This window comes from Puma concolor, chromosome A2 (genome assembly GCF_028749965.1).
Source record: "Puma concolor isolate L17-30 chromosome A2, mPumCon1.1.hap2, whole genome shotgun sequence".
In the NCBI taxonomy this organism is placed as follows: Eukaryota; Metazoa; Chordata; class Mammalia; order Carnivora; family Felidae; genus Puma; species Puma concolor.
In genome coordinates this window covers 140,686,400-140,713,554 of record NC_141668.1, presented here as the reverse complement: position 1 = coordinate 140,713,554, position 27,155 = coordinate 140,686,400, and the positions used below count along the sequence as shown (strand labels likewise).

The 27,155-nt window shown below is 41.3% G+C and overlaps 1 protein-coding gene across 2 annotated transcripts in view; it reads left to right on the top strand.

Moving 5' to 3' along the window:
- The window catches only part of SYNPR (synaptoporin), a 320,562-nt gene that overhangs the window by 179,870 nt on the left and 113,537 nt on the right, over positions 1 to 27,155 (top strand). For both annotated transcript variants that reach the window (XM_086697696.1, XM_086697697.1), the window contains one exon: positions 14,297 to 14,421. In XM_086697696.1, coding sequence (XP_086553822.1) covers positions 14,297 to 14,421 — 125 coding nt within the window. The remainder of the gene's footprint in view (positions 1 to 14,296; positions 14,422 to 27,155) is intronic.

Sequence of the window (27,155 nt, the reverse complement as noted above, 5' to 3'; positions counted from 1 at the left end):
TCTAAAGGAGGTGACTTATGATAAGTATTAAGACAGCTGGAAGGAGTGGGAGAGACTGGAAAGTGCCTAGGAGATCGTAGTCGCCTGACAGGTAACTGGAATACATGTGAGGGATAGGTCTTAGTAGGAGGCGTGGATGGTCTGCCACCAGCTGTGGTTTCTGATAAGTTTTTCTCTTTAAGGGCAGTGAGTCTTAGCCTGAGGTCTTTGGATAGCTGAGTGTGGTCTATTAGAGAGCCTCAAAGGGTCTCTGAGTCCACAGCGTCTGTGTGATAATTTAAAAAAAATTTTTTTTTTAACATTTATTTATTATTGAGAGACAGAGAGAGACAGAGTACAAGCAGGGGAGGGGCAGAGAGAGAGGAAGACACAGAATCCGAAGCAGGCTCTAGGCTCTGAGCTGTCAGCACAGAGCCTGATGCGGGGCTCGAACTCGCAAACCACGAGATCATGACCTGAGCCGAAGTCAGACGCTTAACCGACAGAGCCACCCAGGCGCCCTATGTGATAATTTTTAAATATATGTGGTGATGAGAATTTTTCTATGAAGGAAGTTCACAGCCTTCAACAACTTTCCAAAGGGTAAACTGAGGGAGAATACCTACCCACAGATACTCCCCATAGCACCCCTTCAGGACTTTCCTAGAAGACAACTATCAAATTTCCCCCAAAACAAGTTCATCCTGTTCAACAAATTAATATCAAATACCTGCTATGAACTAACCATCGCGTTTACCCTAATGATAGTTCTGTCATGTTGCTCTTTATTTACATTCAGCAAAGAACTTAGAAAGTTCTGTAGCCCATACGAGTCCCATCTTTTAGAATTATGTCACTATTTTTTTGTTTAACTTAATTCCCATGAACAAATAAGGTGACTCTCCGAGAGTATTCTAATCTTGCTAGATGGGTTAGAAAGTGGTATCTGTATAATATGGGAGCCAGAAGCTAAATTTTTTAGGAAAGGTCACTTGCTCTGTCTTTCAGTCACAGAATCACTAGATGGCTCCATATTTGCAGTCTGTTTTGCAGGGCTGAAGTTGATAGGCTAATATTTATGTCTCTGCTTATCAGCTTGGCCTATATGAACTCCATTTAACAATATTAGTACTCAGAAACTAAAACCAATATATTAAATATTAAGTAATTTGATATATTTTATTACCTCTTGAATTTAATCAATAGGAAGACATTATTGAACAATGGTGAGGATTTTTGTCTTATTGTCTAGGAAATAATGTCCTTTACATGGCATGTATGGTCCTTTAGGCTATGGTGATCCTTCATCTCATTAAAACATAATGAGAAAAAGCTGGTCTCTCGTAATGAGGCAGAACTAAATGGGTTCTTAGAACAATCAATAAAAGATTATTAAGAAAGAAAATTGTCTTAAAAAAAAAAGAATATATTTTCCTCTAAGTCCTGCAGCATTATAATAATAGAACAGGGTGAGACTTTCTTGCTTTCAAAAGCATACCACTCAGGAATTTAATTAAGATTATTTTTGAATATCTTTAAAAAACCATGAAAACTGTTCACATATATATTAAATTAAAAAACAGTGAACTTTGTCTATACATATACAGTCATATCTGGATTCATTTATAACATGATCTCAATTGTTTAAAATATTGAATAATGGAAATTTTCAATCACATAAAGACACAGAATAATTTATAAGACCAGTGCTCTAACCCCTGAGCTATGGAGCCTAGACACAGAATAATTTAATAAGCCTCTCTTTACTCATGGCTTAGCTCCAACAATAATCATCTCATAGCCAGTGTTGTTCCTTCTTATGCTCCTATTACTACACCTTCTTCCCAGGCATCATATCATTTTTCCTATAAATAAACTGGTATGTATCTCTCAAAGGTATTGAATACAAAAACACTATACTACCATATCTCACATTTTAAAGATTAACAAGAAGTCTGTATCATCAAGTATCTACAAATTCCCAAATGTCTCATGTAATTTCATGATTTTTTAATAGTTTCCTTAAATCTGGATTAAAAAAATCCACCATTGGATTGATATATCTCTTAAAACCTTTTTAATCTGTAAACTCCTCTGTTTCAATCTCCTCCTCTATACATTTTCCTCTCTCTCTGTACATTTTTGTAGTTTGTTTTTGTTGGTCTTGAATAAACAAGGTGTTTTCCCCTGGAGAGTTTCTCAGGGTCTGGATTTTGCTGGTTTAATCCTTATGGTGTCATTTTACATGTTCCTGCTCTTCTGGGTTTTTTGGTAAATTGGGCATTTGGGCAGAGAGGCTTGCTCAAATTCAGAGTTTGATTGATTTTTTTTTTTTTTTTTTTTTTTTTTTTTTTGCCAAGAATATTTCACAGTTGGTGAGGTCTTCTTCCATTAGACTAAGGCTAATAATATCTGATTGTGGCTCTTTTTGTGTTACCAGTTAACACATATAGTTACAGTTTATAACCATATCAGCATCCTATCCTTGATTTTGGCTTAGGTCATGAGCTCACGGGTTTGCAAGATCAAGCCCTGCATTGGGCTCTGCACTAACAGCACGGAGCCTGCTTGGGATTCTCTCTCTCTTCAGTCTCTGCCCCTCCCCTGCTCGCACATGTGCACACTCCCTCTCTCAAAATAAATAAATAAACATAAAATTAAATTAAAAAATAAAATAAAATAAAATAATGGGTTTGTTCACTAGTACCTTCTAACGGTGACCAATTAAAAATTTAATTTTAGTTGTTTCTTTTTGTATAGTTATGAACTCATGGATTCAAACTATCTGATTTCCCTATCTGAGTGGCCTTGGACAAATCACTTAACACCTCTAAGCTATGGTTCACCTTGTCCTAAAATGGGGATGATGATTGTGCCTACTTCACAGAGTGATGAGCCTTCAGAGATAACAATGTTTTTACAGCACGCAGCACACTGCCAGACGCAAATAGAATCTTGCTAAGTCTACTTAGCAACAGTTGTGTTCTTACTATGATTTGAATTTGATCAGTTTGATCAATTTGAATTGATCTGAATGTGGTATCTAAGGCAGACTCTTTTTGAAAAATGGGATATAAGGGTTTGACTTACCTTCACTTAAAAAAAAAATCTAGTCATGAAAGCACAGCTTCTGGCCAAGAATAGTTCATGCCAACATATTCAATACATGTTACTGAACTATAGAGTGGTGGCTATGTTCCCTGGCTTATCTTGCTTTAATTTGCCTGTCAAGCAGAAGTGTGCCATTAAGATTTTCTTCAGTGCTGTAGAGAGATGGTTATGATAGGCAAGAAAATTCAGGAAGTCCGTATCACAGAAAAATGTCAAGTTCAAAAACACTACAATAAGCAACAAATTAATTCACAAGACTCTAATCAGATGTCAGAGAAGTGGTGTCAGTTCTGGGTGAGAAGCTCTGCTGAATTTTTATTTTTTCGTGTGACTCCATTAAGACAGATATGAGAGAATTAGAGTTGATTCCTTTAAAAATAATTGCCGTCACTGAATCTGATGAAACATAAGTCGTACTTTTTGACTTACTTGCTGATGGACTGTATACTTGAATCCTAAGTTCCCTCAGTGTATTTTGAAATGTTTTTTACCTTCATTCTAATGAGTGACTTTGTCAAAATATTTTAACAACTAAGTGGGTCAAAAGTGTTGTTCCATTTACATCCTCTGCAAACATAAATAATTTGAAGGGATTATTGAAGACAATTCCAGAAGAGAGTGGGTTTTTTTGTTATTTTATATATTTTTTCATCCAAATGGAAGTTAAAAACAGCACCACCATCTAATGACAGGCTCAAATTACTTTGCTCAGGTTACCCAGAGGTTGTTAAGCATCCAACTTTGGCTCAGATCATGATCTCACAGTTTGTGGGTTTGAGCCCCGCGTCAGGCTCTGTGCTTACTGCTCGGAACCTGGAGCCTGCTTCTGATTCTGTGTCTCCCTCTCTCTCTGCCCCTCCCCTGCTCATGCTCTGTCTCTCTCTTCTATGTCTCTCAAAAATAGAGAAATGTAAAAAAAAATTTTTTTAAGATGAACACCTTTCTATACTGCTCTTCATTCTTTAATAACTATTGCATAATATTCCATTGATTGAATATCTCAGAATTATTTTGGTTATTCCATATTTTTATAAGCATGAAGATTGTTTCCAATTTATTTTTACTATTTCAACCGTGCATTTTACTTCAAAGATTTGTTAGGCTTTATCATGGAAAATAAAACCAAAGCAGAAATTTACATTTCAATTTACGGACATGTGTTAAATTAAGCCTATTGCATATAAGGATAGGATTTTCTAGGCACTGTCTAGGATGTCGGAAATGACCACTTAGTGAATGGGCTTTCCTATCCTGTCTCGCCTTTATAAAATGCCTTGAATACTTGTTTTACTTCTTTCCCTCTGTCCCATAAGTTCCTATGGCAGACAGTGGAGACTGACTCACTCAGCAACCATTCTCAGCCTTTGTCCCCTTGCTTACCTTCCCTACAGAGCCCGGGAAAGTTGAATATTCACTTTCCAGTCTCCCACACAGCTAACCTGTCCAGGGACACAACAGCCATTTTGTGACTATGAGGCAAAGACCATAAGAACCAAAGAGATGTCTGTCCAGACGTCATCAAACTTTTATTGTTTAAGCTACTATAGGTCAAGCTTTCCATTTTCTGTGACCAAATACTTTACTAACTGATCCAGTCTCCAGGCTGCACATTTAAGACAATGAAAACAGAAACTTCTTTTACTGTCTAAGTAATTTGGAGCTCTCTTTCTGCAGCACCTGGTCAGAATTCCTCAGGTAATGGTGTGAAGTACCAATTCTGTGAGGCCGCTCTTGCCTGGGAGGATTTCACACAAGTCACAAAGTTTAGAAGGGCACACTATCCAATATTTGACAGATGGTGTGAAATGGAATGCAGTATGGAAGGTGCTGGTGCTGGTTAAGAACACGGATAGTTATGTACAACGACAGGAGAAAGCATAGCTCTACGCAAGAAAGCTTTCTGACAGTAGCTTTCGGTGCCTCCCAATAAGATCCAATTATATTGCCTTCCAGGGACAACTTGCAGTTTTTATCTTCACATGAATGTCCTGTCTGAGGTTGTACAGGGTTATTCACAGAACCTTACTGGGTCAGAATATTGCTGTAACCATAAACTGATAGTAAAGAAGGTGCTTGGTCAATTTTCTTGGAAAAATCCAATTATCAGCAAGAGAAGACACACTAAAAGAAAGAAGAATTAGACAAAGATGAGAAGAAATGGAACATTAAGTTTTAAAGGTGTTCATCCGTTTGCTGGGGGCCTCCTGAGTAGCAAGTAGGGTATGAGGGAAGCCACAGTTCATCAAAAACTCGTTCTGTACCAGAAACTAACTTGACAATATGTATTCTTCGTTTTTCCGGGGCTACTGTTGTGGTGTAATCAGCTCCTATAAACAACTGTGTTCCCAGAAATGCTCTTCAGGGGTTCTTGGGACAAATGGCTCATCAGGCCAAGATAAATCCTAAAAGGAGAAGGGGAAAGAGGGGTTCATCAAAGGAAGTGGAGGAGGGGAATTGGGTCCCTTCAAACCTATAAACTGTTGAATGATGATGATGTATGAAAGTGAGCAAGCCACCAGCCCTGCCGTGGCTAACAGGTAGGAGGGACTTGGGCAGTGAAATTGGCAGAGCCTTACTCACAACAAGCTTTTGAAGTGTTCCTGTCATGCCAGACTCTGACTCCCTTCCCCTGGTGGCCTGTGATGCTGCAGGGGGAAGGTTTGGCTTGCTGAAGCAAAATACATGAGCTACCACTGGCATCCATTATGATGATCAGGGCTTTGTCCTATGGATGCTTTCTTTAATCCTCATTTGGCTTTCTGAGTATCGATGTGATGGAGAACACCTTAAAATGCCCATCACTGACATGTCTGTATTTGTCTTTCCAAAGCATGTGCTGGCCAAGGGAGACCCCTGTCACAGCCCTGGGAAAGTTGGGAAGGAGGAAGATAAACTTTAGAGAAAGGCAGATCTGAGTTCAAACCATGACTACTTTACATACCAAAAACCAGTGTGACCTTGGGCATGCTGTTTAACCTCAGTTTTATCATCTATAAAATGAGGGGTTGGGGGATTGTGTCTCTACTTCAGGGGATTGTTAAGAGGATTAAATACACCAATGTAAATAATATACTTACTGAAGAGATGGGCACAGAGAACCAAATATAATTGTTTTATTGTTACAATTATCATCATAATGTTTACTACTGTTTTCAGTGCCAAAATACGGGTTTCTCTCATCTTCTCTTGCCCATTCATTCATATATTCATTCACTTGGTAACATTGATGAGCCGTGTATGATGTTTTGGTGCAGCAAGTGACATAAAGAAAACTGGGACATGGTCCTCTTGGCACGGGGTCTGTAGACCTCAGAGAAGTAAGACACTGCTGGTCTTCCAACCCTAGTCCGTCCCTGTCTCAATCCACACTCTCCATGGCAACCACCACAAAGGCAGGTCTGAAATGCAAATTTGGCGTGCCTCTCCCCTGCTGAAATCCCAATCCCCTCATAAAATCCGAGTTTCTTCGCAATGACAGACTGTTTCTGTAAGGGCCAGATAGTGAATATGTTTGGCTTTGTGGACCAGGATCTATGTTGTCAGTATGCAATTCTACCATTGTAGTGTAAAAACAGGTATACATCCATGAAAAGAGGTGACTGGATATGGCTGGATTCGGCCCGGGGGACGTAGTTTTCTGATCCCTGCTAGATGGTCCCTGCCTACCTCTTGAACAGTCAGCTCCTTTCTTCCCAGCTTGCAGTGTCTGCTCCAGCTGTGCCAACTGCACAGCCCAAATGTGCGTCACTTGCTCACTTGAGGCTCTTTCTTTGACTTGCTGCTGTCTCTACTTAGAACACTCTTCTTCTCCCTCTTACTTGGATAAATCTGGCATGCTCTCCTGATTTCTCCTTAGCTATCCATTTCTGCAGACAGCTGGTCCTCATGTCTCCTCCAATCCTCTGCAAAGACATACCATATGTACCATAGAATATGTGCTATATTTTCCTCTAGTGTGTTCCAGTTACACAGTAAAACACTGTCAGAGTGCCTTTTCATTCAGTTGTCTGTATCTCCAGATAGACAGCAAGTTCCCTAGAGGTGGATGAGAGAAATAGCTTTACTTAGTCAACAAGTATTTAGGGAGCACCTGTTTCATGCCAGGCCTTGCACAAGGTGGTAGAAATCCAGCAATAGACAAAGACAAGTGTATTACCTTTCCCCAAGGAAGTGGTCAAACAAAACACAAACAGGTGACTACATAATGCCAACAATGACAGATTTTAGAATATCTGCTCACATAAAAACAAACAAGCAAACAAAGACAGGGAGTAATGGGGCCAGCTGGGGTGGGGGCTGAGGTCAGGAAGCCCACTCTGGATAATGTGGCCAAAGAAGACTTCCTCTTTACACAGTAGCTCAACTTATTTAGAGAGGGCTGGGGAGATGAGGGTGTGAAAAGCTTGAAGCTGAGAGGAATGAGATAAGGTGGGTCAGGAGGTACAATTCCTTTTAGTAAGGCAATCCTAGAGCACACTGCAGTGCCTGAAAAGTAATAGGCCCTTGGTCAGGGTTTGATATAACTGTCTCAGTTGCGTTCCCCCAAAGCAGGTCCTGAGACAAGAAATTTGGCTCACAAAGTTTACTTGAGAGGCGATGCCAGGAAGCACAATGATGAGACATTGTGGAGGGACGCCCACTATGGATATTAATGGGCAATGGGGACTCAATCCCAAAGGGCAGCCTCTGAAAAACTATGCTGAACACACCTCAGAGATTCCCCACAGAGGTGGTTGTGCCCACCAGTTTCCATCCCAAATTGAAAATTGCAAGATGGCAGAGAATTCACTCGAAGGGACTTCCACCATGCCCCAGTCCCAAGGCTGAGCATATTCATGCCTCCTGAGAAAGTCCTCAGCAGTGAGGCTTGGGTGTTGGAGGGGGAAGCCTTTGGGGTGGCACAGATCAGACTGTTCCCGTGAAGCTGCACTGCAGGTGGCCTCTAGGGTGAGCTGAGGGGATATAGGCAAAGCATCAACCACCTCTGCTACAATAACTAAGTGAATAAATGAATGAAAGGGTGAATAATTGAAGTCGAGAAAAAAAGAGTGAAGTACTTACTATGCAGTAAGCCCAAGGTGAGTGATATGAAGTAACAGGAAATATGAACGAAGAAGGGTGAATCAATGAAAGAAGCCCAAGGCTCTTGCCCCAGGGAGCAAGGAAAGTCCCTTGGGAGCAGTGGTTTGCTGGAACTCAGCTGACTGTGCAGCTCTCTTTCCAATCAAGTTTGGAGGTGTTAGGAGGGTGGCTTGGAATTGGCCATAATGGGAGTTTTACACCATGGAAATTGGCAAATCAAATACTAGATGCCATTGCTTTATGCCCTGGAGATCTGATTGTCAGCACACATAGCTCAGTGGCAATATGAATACCAACACTTGGTTTAAATTTTCCAATCCCTTTCATACTAGTGTCCTTACTCTCACTTACTCTTCCAAGGTATCCTTCATGCCTGAGGTTGTGTATCAGGTCATGGAAGATGTCCCCTCCCTAACTTTTCTGCAGACCACAGGTCCCTATGAGAGCCATTAATCAGCCTGATTTCCTGTCCTCCTCCAACCTAGTGCTTTCAATTGTGCCTCACAAATTAACCAGAAGGATTAATAGCATCTTTCATTGATATTCCTTGTGTGATTCAATTAGTTCAAGGAGGGAACTGCTTGCCCTCTTTCCAGGGAACAAAACTTTTGGTATCATTAACTGTGCAAAGATATTCCTGCTATGGGTGATTTTGGTTTATGGATGCTTATTAAGCCAGAAAGTGCAAGGCAATGCTTCTGTCTCTTTCACCTGAATCTATTTCTAATCAGTCTGCATGCCAGGGAAATCTCTGCTGGTTAATTTTGTCCATTTAGAGAATAATTTTTTGTTGTTAGGAACAGAGCTGTAGATCATCCAAGACGGTAGTGAAATGAGAGTTCATTTCAGGAGATTTATTTCTGTCTCCTGAATTCAAGGGGAGTGAATGATTGGGCCGGTGGTTATGATATTGATTATCTTAGACTGTACCAGAGGGTGAGGTGTCTGCTTTGTTTGAGAATTGGAAGCTTGAGGGAAGATAGCAACACAGAGGTCTTGTAATTTCCCTTGGTTGGGTAAATGGACTTTTGCCCCAGGGTTATGACCCCAGTGTCTAGGAAGGTGAATAAGTAGGTTGCATTGCCAGAAAAAATGCAGTGTTAGCTGAGGATGAACACACGGAGCCCAGGGTTCAGAGAAATGACACGTGTGCGTGTACACACACAAACTCCATGTTTTCATCTCTCTCATCAAGGTGCATGTAGTCACTGTAAAGTCAGGCTCAGATGGAAGTCTTTCTCTCAAGTCCCTCGCTCTCATCTCTTCCTGGCACCCCACATCCCCAGTCCTCTAATTCAGGCTCTTTCCTCTCCTCAGACTTGCAAGGCCCATGCCCACTTCTCATTCCATCATGGCCACATAACACAGTTTTCCCTCTTCCATCTCGCAGCATTAGTCTTGCAGAGTCAAGCATCTCCAAGACACAAACTTTCCTCTTGCTAATTGTAATGGTCTCTCAGAGAAACCATTGTCAAGCTAAGGAAGTTTCTGTCTCTTTACATATTCCAAGAACCTCGTTCTAAAATTCTCCACCCTATCAAGGGTAAAAAGGAGGAAGGAAAGAGAGAGGGAGGGAGGGAGGGAGGGAGGGAGGGAAGGAAGGAAGGAAGGAAGGAAGGAAGGAAGGAAGGAAGGAAGGGAGGAAGGAAGGTATGAGAAAGGAAGGAGGGAGGGAAAAGGAAGGGAAGAAAGGAGGAAGGGAGAGAGGGAGGGAGGGAGGGAAGGAAGGAAGGAAGGAAGGAAGGAAGGAAGGAAGGAAGGAGAACAAAGAGAGCACAAACCATCCATTCTGCTTGGCTAGTGAGCTTGCCATTCTGTGCCCATGAGACCCTCAGAAGACATGGAGAGCCTCAGGCCACTAAAGCACCATGGTGCATTTCTGGGCAAAGACTAGAACATTTGACAGTTATCTCCCACCCAGATGGCCAGAAATTGTTCTCCCTGCTGTTGTAGAGCTAAGCAGAAGAATGTTGACTCAGGGAGTCCACACACCAGGATTCTGGTTCCAACTCTAGCTGAGTTGGGGCAAGTGAACGTTCCTCTCGAGTTCTCTGTCTTCACGAGTGTAGTTCTAATAACAATAGTAATAAATAGTAATAGTAGCAGAGGAAGAAGGAGAAGGAGAAGACACTTCAATGTTTGTTGAGGGCTGTGAGCCCGGTGCTTTACATATGTTCTCTCAGCTGAAGCACATAAAGTCATGTGAGGTGAATAGTATTATTCTCAGCCTCTTTCACTGGGCAGTTGCCACGCTGACCTCACACTGTCCAGCTTTTCCTCTCTGGGGGTTTCACTTGAGAGGTTTTCTCTGCCCGGGGCACTCTCTTCCACTCCCCACCTCCTTTTTGCATGGCTTCCTCTCCATCCTCAGGGTCTTAGCTTACATGTGACTTTCCTCAGGTGTAACTCCGTGTCTAGAAGAGCTTCTTCCCCACAAAACACATAACACAATTTGTAGTTGTTTCATTTGTATATTCTCTCTGACTGTCTCCCTGATCCAGCAGTGGGCTCCCTAGTGGGCTTTCTTTGTCTTTTCTCCTTTTTAACTTTTTGTTCCCTACCAGCTGGCACCTAGCAAATGCACCATTAAACGTCTGCCAAATGAACCAATGGATTAGTCCTGATTTAGGAGAGGTAGGAACTGAGAGGTTTGGAAGTTAAATAACTTGCTCCATGTCAGACGGCTAGGAATTGGACTCAAACTCGGGTTCTGCCTGACTTCCAAAACCGCTCTGCCCAACCACCTAGGGAGAAGGGGCTGGGCAGACCTCTGGGAGGGGAACCCGTGAGAGCGTTTTCCGAATTCCCTCCCACTCTACATTTTTCTTCAACACCAAGGGAATTTTGACCCGCCAAAGAGCTTTCAGCCCCTTCTCCCCACTCTGTCTTGATGTATTCCAATTACGGAACTAGGCCCCTGGCTGATATACTCTAAAGGAGTTGATTCACTCTCCCAAATATGGAATCAACCATGCCTGTAATACGTTATTCACTCAGCAGGATCTGACTCTCCCAGAGTTGTATAGACATTATCTGTTTAATCCTCACCAAACCCATGTGAATTTGATATCGGTCACACAGTATGATTTCCCTTTAATCAGTGACGAGTGGGGGGAAGGGAGAAAGTTAACCAGAAAGCCCATAGGTGTCATATTCAACTCAAATACAATGTGTTATGTTTTCAGAGCTCAATAGACATTAAAAGAAAAGATATTGGTGTGTGTGGTTTTAACAGTCTGACGCTTTCCTTCTATGCATCTAACATTTTGAATAGTTAAATACATAATTACCATTCCATGTTAAGTTCATTACATGGTAGTACTAATCATATCTTACTGTATATAAAGGACTTTAATGGAAGATGAAAATCCAAGGGTATTCCCTTATAACTATCAAGCACTGAAATTAACAGGACTTTAAGTCCCTTCAAGTCTAACTTGCTATTTGAAGCCATTATGCTATTCTGCGACATCTTTAATATAGAAATTGTAAGCTACACACACACACACACACACACACACACACACACACACACACCCCATTGTTGTTAATAGAAGATCATATCACATATGTTAATTGCTGGGCCCAATACCTAGCCCATAGTAGGAACTTAATAATGGCAAGAATGGCCAATTCCTCCTGACCTTTATGTGTGCTAGTGTTGATTACACACTTGGGACCCTTACCCCATCGAAGTGCATATATATAGCTTCCACATAAATCTCTGCATGAATTGAAAGGGGCTGCACATAAATACATATTCCATCTCATTGAATCTCTCAGTGACTCAAGAAGATACACAGGATGTCTTACAGGTGAGGAAGCTTGGACAGGGAGAGGCCTATCTCCATAGCCATACCACAGACCTCCAGGCTCCGTTACTCCACTCTTTCTTCTGGAAGAAGTCTTACCAAAGGCAATATTCTGACATGGCACAAAGGGCTGAGACATCCAGGATTATATAAAGCAACTTAGATTTAAGCACGGAGCAATTAATATCACTTCCTCCTTATTCCTACCGACAGTAAGAGCTGACAGAGAGCATTCGGTCCTGAGAATTGAGCAGATGCATGCCACAGGAATAAAACTCATGTTCCCTTCAGCTGTGGTGTTCGTGTGTACGAGCCCCAGCTTGCAATGGGGATTGCGGTAGCTTCTCAACACCTCCTCAGATCCTATAGGCAAATTAGGAAGAGAAACAAAACAAAACAGATCAGAATTTCTGGAGCGCTTGGATGCTGGATCCCTGGGGCCGATGGTCATGTAGATTTAGCTAGGGAGTAAGTCTAAATTTCCTATTTTATGGCCTGGAACATCTTACTAAGGAGCTCATCCACATCTATTTACAGTAATAGCTTTCATTAACATCTATTGAGTACTTATCCTGTGCCAGGATCTGTTTTAAATGCTTTACACAGATTAACACATATAAACATAGTTTTCTCCTACTACATCTACTGTTTCTTTTGGTCAAGTTGTTTCCATTTTTAAAATACTGGTTTTAAAAACTAATCACTTAAAACTGCCACACACAGAAACAAAAATGACCCACAAAATATTACTTTACCTTTGAAGATTTTATCATTAACCAGTCTTTTCCTATTAAAGTTAGACAGCCAACTCAGACCAACAGCCCTGATACTCTTTCACCACCGAGTGAGACTGACATGGCAGGTGTTATGATGGATAATACTCACTTCGCCTTCTTCACTTTCTGAATAGACTTGGTGACATTGCCAGTTCCAGCAGCCTTCTTGTCCACAGCAACTTTCTGTTTTATATGATGAATCACAGAATGACCCATTGGAGTTGTTATCAATGCTGTTTTACTGTTGAGGAAACCAAAGTATGGAGAAATGAAGCAACCTTTCCAAGGTCTCATTCCAGAGCCCATGCACTTAACCCTTAACAATAATTCTGTTTTCTGTGTAAAGTGGGCTAGCATTCCTAATGGGACCCCAGACCACCTAAAGAAGCTGAATTCCAAAATGAAAATAAAATAAATGGGAGTATTACAACATGAGGCATTGTTAAGTGCCCTTGATTGACTTTCTTTGGAAATGAGCAGGAAATACTTTTGAATTTAGCCAAACTAAGCAAAGTTGAGCATTTGCTTCTCATCTTAGGCCATCCTTAACCTCCCAGATATATATCTTCTTTCTTGAAGACTTCCCTGATTTCCTGCTCCTAATTTTTAGTGCCTAATTTCCACAGATCCATGTTCTACCCCAAGATGGACTATGACATTAATTGGTAACCAGTTGAACCTTTTAACAGTTGACATAGAGCAACTAACACAGAGTTTTAACAACAGGGAGGCTTTGAGGTTGACATATACTGAGATCTTGTGCTCTGAAATAGTGCATATTAGATACTCACCTACTCTCCCTCAGCCCTTTAGGTCTTAAATTCTGGGGCTCCTGGGTGGATCAGTCAGTTGAGCTACTGACTTCAGCTCAGGTCATGATCTTGCAGTTGGTGAATTCAGTCCCGCGTTGGACTCTGTGCTGACAGCTCAGAGCCTGGAGCCTGCTTCTTATTCTGTGTCTCCCTCTCTCTCTCTGTCTCTCTCTGCCCCTCCACTGTCATGCTCTGTCTGTCTCTCCCTCTCAAAAATAAATAAACATTTAAAAAAAATTAAATTCTTACTATGGCTTAAAAAAAAAAAAAAAACCTATATTACTCCAAAAGATAAAACATGTTTATTGCAGAAGTTACAGGCAAGCAAATTAAAGCAAGGAGACATCTTGAATTCTTCCCACCTGGAGATATCTGTCATTAATCCCTTAGTGTGTAATTTTCCAGATCCTTTGATGTGAGATTACATCTCTACTTTCTGAGGCACGATGGCTCGTTACACAGTCAAACACTGATATTTTCTCCTCGTGTTCAGTTTTTCTCCAAGCAAAGTTACACCAGTTTGCCGGACTAGTTTTTCAAACACCACCTCCTCGGTCCCCATCCTCCTCCTGGCTTCCATCTCCCAGCCTGAACCAAACACAATGCCACATTTCGGAAGAACGTAACCTCTCCCAATTCAGACACTGAACTCTGATTGATGTATTTCACTGGATTAGCATCATTCCAATGACTCTCTTCTTTCTTGCTTCTTTGTTCTCCACAGCTTTTTGCGATCTTTGCGTTTGCAACATGCGGTGGCTATTCCGGAGGCCTGCGGCTGAGTGTGGACTGTGCCAACAAGACGGAAAGTAACCTCAGCATTGACATAGCATTTGCCTACCCATTCAGGTAGGGAACGGCGGCTCGTGCTCATAGAGAAGGCACCTTCTTCTTTCTGTGGTTTCTCAAAAGATAAGCAGTTTTCTAGAGACTTAGGGGTTAACAGAGAGGAGTCTGTCTGAGCCCACAGAACACCCGAACAAGTCAATGCCCACCTGCCACCCCACTCGGGGAGGATTTGTGAGTCCTACTGATTCTTCTCCAAAACATTGATACTGTTGGCCCAGTATTCAGAGCTGTCAGTAGGAGACCTCAGATACATAATTCCCTCCTCCCCAAGCTTATTTCCTATCTTAAGTTCTTCCGAATTCTCTCTAGGATTAGTGTCACCTCTAATTTCATGTTGACTGTGCAATCTTGTTTGATAATGCCTTTAATAATATTAATATCTAATATTGCTTCCATCTGCCAGACACTATACTTAGCTGCTTACTTGGTTATCTCTTTCAGTCCTTTTGAAGGGAGGACAATTACTATCAGCGTTTACAAATGAGGAAAGTGAGGCACATACACGTTTGCCCACATTCCTCAGCCAGTACATGGCAGTCAAGGTTGAGCCTCCCTGGGTTGAGCCCAGATCTCATATTTCTATGGCTATACTTAAATTGCCTGAGATCATTCTTTCAATCTCTTTATAAATTCAGTCTGAAAGGTACCTTATATGTGTCTGGTAGATGACTAGACACCTACCAGGGCTTTTTCCACATTGGATATCTTGTGATTCTGACCCATATACCCAAGTGGATGAACTGAATTCAATTTTAAAATAATTTCTTTCTGTAAAACTCCCAAATACTTGGCATCAAATAACCGGTATTATTTTTTAAAACAACTTTCAGCACAATGTTTCGGAACACTCTCTTGTTCATTTCTATTTAACACACATTTATCGAGTAATCACCTTGTGCCAGACATGGTGCTGGCTCTGGAAGTACAGAGAAAAGTATAAATTGATGCCTGAAAACTCTTCTTAAATAGGAGAGTACAATGTTTTCCAAAATCTTTCCCATGGAGCCCTAGATATTTAATGTTTAATGAAGAAAAGAAGGAGGGAGGGAGAGAAAGGGTGGGGAATCATTTAAAAATTATGTGGTCAAATAAATTTAAGAAATACTTCTTAGCACTCTGCTTTTCTAATGCCCATTTCGAATCACCAAGAGAAATACAATGTTTCCCAAATACATTTGACCGCAGACACCTTTTCTCACTGAGCATCTCATAGGATCTGTATATCATGGAACACATCCTTGTTATATTGATTTAGTGGACTTTCCCTAGCCTAAAACAAAAGTGCCTCAGCTTAGAGGCAATGAATCATGGGAAGTGGCATTGATACCAACATGCCAAAGGGTTTTTAAAAGTAGAACTGATAAATGTTGCAAACACCTGTGCTCAAGTAGACACACTCCACACTAATAAGAGAGTGCAAGGCTCAGAAATACTAAGCACAGAACCCCTAGTAATTTGGTGTAAAGAGCTACACGTGTGGGTAGAAATGAGGCTGAGTTGGGGGTACTTGACACTTCTAAGTTCTGGAGGAACTCCTTGGTTTATTAGGGAGAAAGGCTAAGCCACTGCACACTCACGGATCAGTATGTGGGATCTAGGATAGGAGATCAGAATGGCTGGTTCTAGGAGAGGAGATAAGAACTACCAATGGCTGGGATCTAGCAGAGGTGAGAAGAAATGTCAATGGCTGCACAAGACAGGTAGCATGCATAGTAACATTAGTCGTGAAATTGCACGGTCTGCATTGCCTTCTACGATGATTTCGTAACAAAAAAAAAGTGGTAGGAACAGATGACTTCAAGGTCCGTCGCTTAAGATTTGAACATCATTAGGTCACCAAACGTTGAACACAAGTCCTTCTGTCTCTCAAACTGGAAGAGAGTGATCAAGAGACCTGTTTAGACACGAAAACAGGGCCTGGTTGTTTGGGCTTAGGAGGGTGGAGAGCAGGGTCATGTTTAATTTCATGCAATCCTTGGCTAAGTGTACAATTTGAAAAGACACTTGAAGCAAACAGTTTCCAGTATTGGGCTTAATTTTCTTCCCAAGACATATTACCCTGGCCCAATAAAAGGCAACTGAAGAAATTGGATAAAAATGTTTATTGCCACCTATGAGCACAGTGCCCTCTTATTTGAGATGTTTTTACTTGGCTTTTGAAACAAAGATGACCAACCATTATTTTTTCAGTAGCAGAAACTTTTCTTCCAAACACTACCTTGCCCAAAAGCTCCGTATATAAAACGGACAGGAGTCCCTGAGAAAGTTGAAGCAGGTTAAGAAAGGGGCTTGAACCATCCAGCTGGTCCTCCTTAGCCTTCTCCCTGCCACACACACAGCCCATCCCCGGCTGCAGAATCTCTAGTATCTCCTTAGAACCCTAGTCCCCTACAGGCATTATAAAAACCCACTGTTCTAGAAGAAAGCAAGAAAGCTTTTCCCACTCTGTTTACCACATCTGTACAACATTTAGTGTCGACCAGTTAGGAATGGAGATTAGCCTACCCATCCCACAGAATGTCTTGCACTTTTGTCCCATCTGTGTCCATCTAGGAGATACACGTACCATTCCAGAGAGACCCTGTTTTACTAGAGCTGCAAGTTCATTCATACATTTAGATGCTATAAAATGTTATGCCATGATCTTCTCGGGGAAGATGTCAAAAGTGAGTGAACACATCTAGAATTTATACAGATTATTTTCACATCATTTGTTTCAGAAGAAATTGGGTTAGCAAGGTGCTAATGATATAAATCATTAAAAGAGTTATTTTCTCCTAAAACTTTACAAGCCAATGCCAATGATTTGACCATAATCTTAGAAATAAAAGAAGAGATTCAGCAGCTTCTAACTCTTCAGTTTATTGCAAACACAAGGAAGACAATGAACTCTAAGGCCAAGTCTGTAAATGACAGAGCAAAAAAAGCTACTTCACTTACTTATCAGATTATCAGATGTGGGATGAAGTCAATTTAGAAAATGCTAGATAGGGGCGCCTGGGTGGCTCAGTCAGTTAAGCGTCCGACTCTTGGTTTTGGCTCAGGTCATGATCTCACGGTTTGTGAGATCAAGCACAGCATTGGGCTCTGCACTGACAGCATGGAGCCTGCTTGGGATTCTTTCTCTCTCTCTCTCTCTCAAAAAAAAAATGTTAGATAATTTACAAAATATTCACGTGCTGCTTCTGTTAAATATGCCAAAGTATGTGACTCCTTTATACCACCACATGTACATATTTTTGATTCACATCAGAAGGAATTTACATTCAGCCGTATATCCTTTTACTATCATCCAACCTTCCTTTTGATTCATGATTAAAATGAGCAAGTAATAGCTATTTTCTCATCTACTATATGTGCTAGTTTGGTAAAACAACAACAACAACAATTTATTTGCTAATTTGGGAGGGGGGTCTGGATTTAAAATTTCTTGTACTTTCTTTATACACAGAAGTGTGAAGTAGAGTTTTTTATTAGAAGGAATTTAATATATTTGCAGAAAGTGTAGTCAAAGAATGCTAATCAACACTCTGCATGGATACCTGATGCATGTCAAATGAAAGATAAAGGAGGTTAGAAGAGAGACTTTGGGGGCTATGGGAGAAAAGGTTTTCATGGCAAAGATGAGTTCTGATGGGTCTGAGTGATGAATGAATAAATATGCAAATACGTATCTCAAGCCCATAATGCACCAAACACTGCTGGCCACCTTCATGTATATCCTGTAATCATTACACCAACCCGGTGAGGTAAGTTACCATTACATTGCTTGAGAAGACTGAATGGAGAGAAGTTTGGTCAGCATCACACAGAAAATCAATTGCAAATTTTTGGATTTCATATGATCTTCTAATGTGAATACAAACTGAAGATAACAATGTTCAGACTGTTTGAAGCGTGGTGAGTAGAGCAAAAAATATGACAGAGATGGAAAGGTAGTTTTGAGCAAGATTTTAGAACACGTTGAATTTCTAAGGAATTGAATTAGGGAGAAGGAGTTAACGATGATAAAAAGAGAATAATAAGGAAAATGATTTTGAAGCAGAGAATATAGATTTGAATTTGAACATGCATTTTGAGGTGTTTTCTACCCAGGAGTCTTGTGCTAAAAGCCCCATGTAAGGAGAGAGAGGTGAAGCCTGATTGGGGTTCTAAAGAGTCATCTTCATGCAGTGAAACAAAAGTCCTGGGAGAAGGGAGGTCACCAAGAGAGATGTAGGACCAGGAGCACAGGGCTCAGGCGTGAGGGATGCCCACGCTTATAACAAATGAAGGAGGGGCGCCTGGGTGGCTCAGTCAGTTGAGCGTCCGACTCCAGCTCAGGTCATGATCTCACGGTCTGTGGGTTCAAGCCCCGCATCGGGCTCTGTACTGACCACTCAGAGCCTGGATCCTGCTTCCAATCCTGTGTCTCCCTCTCTCTCTGCCCCTCACCCACTCTCTCTTTGTCTCACTCTGTCTCTCAAAAATAAATAAATGTAAAAAAATTTTTTTTAAAAAATGAAGACGGAGACAAATGAATGAGGAAATCCAAAAGAGCCAAGTGCAGACGAAGTGGGACAAAGTGTGTGCTTCACAGAAGGTAAGAAAATGTCATGCGTGCTACCAGTCACCACAAGTAGGACCACTGAGTACTTCAGAAAGTAAAGGAGTGAAAACTATGAAAAGGCCAGTGGATATAACTAATGGTGGTGATTAAGGACTTTTCAGTAGAAAAGAAAAGCATACAAGGCTGTTGGAGAATGGGAAATAGAATTTGATGTTTTCCCTCAGACAAGGAAAGTGCAAAATTCTAAGGATTCTACCCATCTTACATTAAGCCTGCATGAGATGATGTTTGTGGAGAAAGAGAGCAAGTTGGTTAGTCACCTTCTCATAGAGAACTAATTACTGAAAGTAATTAGTTCATTTGATGACATGGTGATAAACTTCCCACTTTGCCTAGACAATAATAAGGTTTCCAGTGTATAGGAATCATTTGAGAACAACTGAATATAAAGAATAAAAGATTTATAATGACAAATCAATTATTATGTCACTTACATGTATTGAGATCCCCCAGCAAAATTTAAAATATTAAGTTTGCTGTCAATTTCAAGTTTTCTTGTAGATTGGAAGGGAACTGATCATTGCTTTAGGTAGTTAACACGATTACCCTTGATTAATTTACCCTAAAGAAATAACCAGAGATATAGAGAAGGAAGTAGATACAAAGGTATTTATTGTTGAATTATTTTAAGTTCTTCAAAATTAGAAATAACTTATGTCTAAAGATAGGGAATCAGTTAAATAAATTGTGGGACATTCATAAAACGAAAGACATTAAAAGTCATTTTCTCTGGGAATGCAAGCTGGTGCAGCCACTCTGAAAAACAGCATGGAGGTTCCTCAAAAAATTCAAAATAGAACTACCCTACGACCCAGCAATTGCACTACTAGGTATTTAGTACAGGGGGTACAGGTGTGCTGTTTCAAAGGGACATATGCACCCCCATGTTTATGGCAGTACTATCAACAATAGCCAAAGTGTGGAAAGAGCCCAATGTCCATTGATGGATAAATGGATAAATAAGATGTGGTATATATATACAATGGAGTATTACTCAACAATCAGAAAGAATGAGATCTCGCCATTTGCAACTACGTGGATGGAACTGGAGGGTATTATGCTAAGCGAAATTAGTCAGTCAGAGAAAGACAAATATCATATGACTTCACTCATATGAGGACTTAAAGAGATAAAACAGATGAACATAAGGGAAGGGAAGTGAAAATAATATAAAAACAGGGAGGGGGACAAAACATAAGAGACTCTTAAATATGCAGAACAAACAGAGGGTTCTGGAGGGGTTATGGGAGGGGGGATGGGCTAAATGGGTAAGGGGCATTAAGGAATCTACTCCTGAAATCATTGTTGCACTATATGCTAACTAATTTGGATGTAAATTTTTTAAAAAATTAAATTAAAAAAAAAAGTCATTTTCTCAAGTAACATGTTAAACATAGGTGAAATCCTCTAGCATTGTATAAAGTGACTAACCGGGATATAAAACTATACATATGTAATGGTTCTAATTTAGTTTTATTTTTTACTAGCTGGCTGTGGCAGATACTGCCCTGCCCGTATCTCCCAGTCCCTCGCCATTCATCCCTATACCTTTCATTGCAAGCTTTTATGACTGTTAGAAGTCTTTCTGGGGACACAGAAACTTGTTTGGTCAGTATGCAGGACAGGCGAAAAATTCTGGGGAGTTGCTCTCTCCTGGAGCAGCCTTCATCCAATAATACATGTGAGTTGGAGGATAAATATCCCCATTACCTACAACTCTAAGGCACATTCCATACCATTTCTCAGAGGCACCCAGCAGGATAGCTCTGCCCATCATGGAAACCTGGTCAGTAACACACCTTTTATTCCTTCTTTCCCTTTCCTGTCTCAATTCGCCACTGTCTTATTGGTGTTTCCAGGGATGAAGCCTCCAGAAACAACTTGCATTCATATCTTGATCTCAGGTCTGCTTTGGGGCAATCCAGCCTAAGACACTAGTATTGCTGAATTGTGAACATTAAGGAACATGGATGGATAGATGGATGGATGGATGCATGGATAAAGATAGATCCCTATTTCCTGTCACTCTAAATTCATCTTGTATAATGTTGATCGTGTGAAAACCAGCTTGGTTAGAAATCAGTACCTTTAGTTCAGAACATCTTCCCTTACGGTTTGTAGTTCAGATTTCATATATGAAGCCACAGTTGTTTTTCTCTGTTCATGGTATCTTAGCATACATGGTAGGTCTCTTCCAATTGAAAGTCATACTAGCATGGACTTTGACCTCAGTTTCTGAAAAATAAATGATAGCTTAGATTTTGGAAATGATCCATAACACCTCCAAAATAAATTTTGTATGAGACATAGTCTATACTTTGTCAGTCCTCCCCAAATATGTTCTCTACATGTGGTGATTAACCGCACATCTTTTCTCATGGGATACCCAAATAACAAAAACTAAATCATATTTATGGAGATTATGTCATGATCATTGCATCAAAATATTAATTTGTTTCTTGGTGGTGAGATTATGAATGAATCAGATATTGTTTTTATACTTGCCACACTTTGCCGTGTGATTCTTCTTCTACAATATGATTTTATGACTTTTAATACTGTTAATCTACTGAAACAACATAGTGTAGTTTGAGCTATAAAGACAGACCGCCTAAGTTCAAATCCTGACTCTGATACTTACTGGCTATGTTTCGTTGAGAAAATTGCTTAGCATCTTTGTTTGTTATCTGTAAAACAAAGACAGTGTTACCCATTTCACAGTAAGTAGTTTGTATTAAGTGGGAAATGCTTAAAATAAGGCCTGGAATTCAGTAATTTCTCTTTTAGTATATTATTTTTACTTTCAAGAAAGGAATTAAAAATAGCTAAAAAAGATCGTTATTCTAGTTAATTAGCAACATTACCCCCAAGACAACAAAACAACCCCCTTATTATATTTTACCCAGAATGGTAGCTTCCCTAACCCTCTCTCTCCCATATGCAAACATTAAAAAGTATGTACATATTTAACTGTTTCATATTTATTAACTTGTTTTTACTCTTGTCTTTAATCCTATGTGGGTTGTTCTTGAAGGTATCATCAGATCTGTATTTTTTTTTTCTCATTAAACTAATGGGAAAATGAAGCCCTCCCAAAGTGACAGAAAGGACAGTGCTCAGTGACGCTAGCACAGCCCTTCCAAGGTTGTGTGGCCTGAATGGGATGGGAGAATGAGATTCTGAGTCTGATCCTCATGATTCTTGAAAGGGAATTTGAAGAGGGGTCTTTGTATTGAGGGAAAGGCGAGCTGGGGTGCTCAGCTGGGCACTGGCTGCATAAGCCCTGTTCCCCGTTTATAAATGTAGCCACTTGCTCTGATTCTGCTATTCCTGTTTGGAACATGGGGACAGGTGGAGGTTGATGCCAGGAAATCTGTGGAGTTTGGGCCATTACCTAGTAAAACTAGCTCTGCTGGGGGAAAAGCATTTTCTAAAATCCATACCCTAGAGCAGTGGTGATAAACTGTTCTTTTTACCAGAAGGGCCAATTTGGGGAAAATAAAAATGTTAAGGGCTGTAATGTTTTATTCCTTGTGTTCAGGAAATGCTGCATTTGCAATTACATTTAAGCATTTGTTTATTGTTTCTCATTATCAAAGGGTTTCACTCTTTTTGGCTAACATTTCAGAAAAACTTTATAACTACAGTATCTCATCATAATGTTGTGCATTAAAATAAATTTTGTGTGTGATGAGACCTGGTAGTTCTATGGGGCAGGGAGAGCTGGGGAGATTCGAGGGTGGTGTAGCCTAAGGGTTAATAGTGTATCTCTAGCCAAACATCTGGCTTCGAATCTAAGCTGTGCCACCCAGCAAATGGGCAAGTTATAACCCCTCTGGGCTTAGGTTTCCTTATTGTAAGAAGGAAATAGTACTGGGGCACCTGGGTGGTGCAGTCGGTTAAGCATCTGACTCTTGATCTCAGCTCAGGTCATGGTCTCACAGTTCGTGAGTTTGAGTCCCACATCGGGCTCTGCACTGATGTTGAAGAGCCTGCTTGGGGTTCTGTCTCTACTTTTCTCTGACCCTCCCCCACTTGTGCTCTCTCTCTCTCTCTCTCTCTCTCTTTCTCAAAATAAATAAACTTAAAAAAAATTTTTTTTTAAAAAAAAGGAAATAGTACTTTCCTCTTAGAATGGTTGTGACCGTTCAGTTAAGTCATACAAGCTACTTGTGCAACACAGAGTCTGGCACACATGAAGAGCTCACTGAATTATAGTGTCCTTGTTGTGGATATGATTCATAGTTTTATTAATAGAATGTAGTACAAGGACCTGGCACCAGAGTATAGCTGTAGACCAAGGACAAGGACAGCCATATTTGGAGATTTCTGCAACAACACAAGAGCTGTCATTTGTAGGGACTGTCTGCAGAGAGCACATAAAATGGTGCAGTGGCTGCTGGCATGGAATAGGCCAAATGGAAAAATTAGCGAATGACAAATTACTCCACCCCCACCCCACAATTCACCTCCCAGCCTGTGTAGATTGGAGCACTTGTGTTGCAACACTTCCCCACAGGTGAGTGGTGATGAGGACTTAGAAGGATGCCTTAGTTTGGGTTCTCCCAGAAGCATGCTGAGACAAAGATCTGTAGCTGTCTTGGCAGGTGATCCCTGGAAGCACCAGTGAAGCATGGAGAAGGGGAAGAAAAACAATAATGAGTAGATTTATGGGTAAGGTACCATCATGGGCAATTGAGGCAACTGAGACTTCCAGGAAAACACAGCTAACATCCTTCACAGTAATTCTGTCAGGCAAGTGAGGAGGTTGGGGTAATTATCTACCAACTCCTGTTGGCCATTGGTCAAAACTACTCCTGCAACTTCTGTTAATTCCCTGGCGCTTCTTGTGGACCAAGCATGCCCTGGCAGCCCAGCTGAGCCTTCAAGCAGAGATCTCAGATGACTATATTAGAAGACCATCACCTATAGAAACCCACAGAGATGTGGATGGGTGACCCATGGCTTCTAATAATAAAATTCTTTAATCATCTTTCTTACACCTGTGAATGACCCCATGTTGTATCATTTAGTCATTCTCTCAATAAATACTTATTAAGCACCTACAGTGTGCAAGGCTGTGAACTATGTGGGCACATGGTATGTATTAGTGAAGTGGACATAGCCGCCTCCCCCATAAAATTTACAATTACATGGGATGGGAGGAAGACATTAAAGATGTAGACAAAGAATACACACACAGAGTAGTGTTAATTTGCAGGAAGAACGTGAACATTGTGTGGAGAAGTAAAATAAGTGTTGGTGGGATGGAGAGAGTTACAGACACCTATATATAGAATGATTCAGAAGGGCCTCCCTGAGGAGATGGCATTTCAGCCAGTAAAAAGAGAAGAGGAAAGAATGTTCTAAGCAAAGGGAACAGCATGAGCAGGGCTGACGGGAAATTCAGAAGATAAAGGGGATAGAAGGAGGAGCCATGCTGTGTTAGATTAACAGGTTGGGGAAAACCTCCCTGAGAAGTGACATTGGAGTGCAGACCTGCAAGAATTGAGAGAGGGAGAGATTGCAAGAGAGCTTGCCTCAAAGACCTGAGGGGTATATTCCTGGTAAGGGGAAGAGCAAGTGTAGAGGCCTGATGTCCCAGCATGAAGAGACTGAAAATCAACCAGAAGACCGGCCTTGCTGGGTTGGGATAAGGAGGAGGGAGGGAGGCAGGAGATGAACTTGAAGAAGCGGACAGAAGCCGGATCACATGAGGTCTTGTGGGATCATATGAAGAATTTGGATTTTATACAGAGTGAGCTTTGTTTTTTAAAAGATCTTGCTTGTGGCTATAAAAATAGATAGTCTTAAGGGGGCAAGGGGCAGTGGTGAAACCAGGGAGGCCAGTTAGGAGACAGCTACAGTCATCCAGGTGGTGGAGGCATGGACAGGGGCAGAGGAAGTGGAGAGGGTGCTGTGTGTATGTAGCATCTCATATTTGCATGGCCATCCATGCCTCGCTTCCTATGGGAATATGCATCCAGAACCCAGCCCTGTGTCTCGTTTTTTCCCTGCTTTCTCCATCGCTTTTGCCAGTAATGTTGGATAGCATTTGGTCAGTATGGAGGCCAACTTCAGTCTTTTAAGTTTCTTGTCCTGACATTGGCTTAGGGGCACCTTTTGGGGCCATGAGTTTTCCAACACTGCATGAGAAAGTCAACCAGAACTACCAACCACACACACATAGGCAGCTGGCTGCCTTAAGTGGAACCTTCCACAATCCCACTGAGACATGTTTACACCCACATTTATGAGAGCCATAGGAGACGTATGAAATTGACAGCAGTTCTACTTCATGAAATACCATTGTAAACCAGTCATGGCCTATATCAGTCAAGATCCAGTCAGGGGAAGAGAGCTCATCCCCAGTGGCTCAATTTTTAAAAGTTAAGGTAGGGAACTAGGTAGACGAGGACCAAGAAGCAATGCAGAGGTTAGCAACTGTGGGATGCCACCACCGCCTCTAAGGCTAGAGCAGGGGATGGCAAGGTAAGGCTGTCGAGTCAAATTCAGCCAGTGCACTGCCTGTTTTCACATGGTACGTGAGCTGAGAATGGATTATATATTTTTTAGTAATTCCAAAGCAGCAAGAGCAAGAGGGGGAGAGACTCTTTGGTTTCTCCTTTTCTGCCTTGCTCCAGGTTCTGAATGAGAGCCTGCCATTGGCTGCACCTAACTGGAAGCCAGTTGATAAGCAAATCAAGCCCCTGGGAAGGAGCAGGGCAGAGAACTGAGAACAGGCAATGACCAGCCCAGAGTTCCTCTTTGAAACTGTTTCCTCATCTACGAAAATGAGAAAACTGAATTAAAGCCTTTTTTAAAGAGAGAGACCCCTAATTCTATGAAAGTAGAAGTATATTGACTGCATTTTTTAGGGGAACAGTTGTATTCGGACTTGGCCAGGAACCCTGATGATGCCCCTGCCACTGCTGCTTCAGAGGGAGCAGAAGGAAAGGTGAAGATTCAACAAAATTACTTATACAGGTCTCTTTCTTTCAACCTCATAGGGCTTGCTCTGATATTTGTCCTATTTAGGTAAAATCTGAACAGACTTTTAAAGACCAGGACTGGGGCACGTATTGAGAATGATTGTAGGTTATGTAATCAAGGCTGTTGTTTCTGTTGAGCTCCCAGAGGGAGTTGACAAGCAGTGGAGATGAAATGAGTGTATGCTGAATGAGTCTTTTATGTAGTTCTTGGTCTCACTGTGTGTAATTTTACAGAGCAGGCATGGGGGAGTGTGGTGGGCAGAACCTCATTACCTGGGAGAAGCCCTATGCCCCAGAAGGATGTTAACATGGCTTTTTTCAAAGTTACAAAAATAAGTTCTGGTTCTTTCTTTTATCTGTTTTCCTTCCTAGAAGTAGAGACACAGAGACTGAGACTGAGGTGCTTAGAAAAGAACAAAGGAATTTGGCTATAGTAATAGCTAAGAATGTCAGAAGGAAACATCCCACTCATATCTGTATGTGTGTCCTGTCCTTTGAAAATGTTCCGTCTGTTCCATGGCCCCATCAACCTCTGTCTCTGCTTTCTTCTTTCCTGGAAACAGAGAAATGTGAGAACATTCTTTGCATCCCCTGGAGCTATCAAGCTGGTGGCCAGAAGTCACATAATATACTTTACCAGGTCAAGCTGGTGTCAGTTGAGTGGTGGTGACCAGTGTTCCCTCTCCTTTCCCAGCCCCATCCATCCTTAAAAGAATGGCATTTTGTAAGCCAGGAGATGAATTGAATTGTCTGGGGGCCACAAGGTCAAACAAAAAGGAGCCACTTGCTCCAGCTGCCTGCTTGCAGGATGCTCTACAGTCGGAACAGGAAAATAAAAGCCTCAGGGCCGAGGGTGTGAAGAAGTAACAACTGTAAGGCTGGGAGTCCCATTCCAGATTCCCCTTCCAGTGTCCAGCTGTGGGAAAGCAGAGGCCTGGACATGACTCAGGACGTTAGAATGTCTCTTGATGTAGGTTCAGGGACCCCTTACCTGTGTCTGTATCATGTAGAAAGTTTGGGAGGGAGGGAGGGAGGGAGGGAGGGAGGAAGGAAGGAAGGAAGGAAGGAAGGAAGGAAGGAAGGAAGGAAGGAAGGAAGGAAGGAAGGAAGGAAGGAAGGAAGGAAAAGAAAGA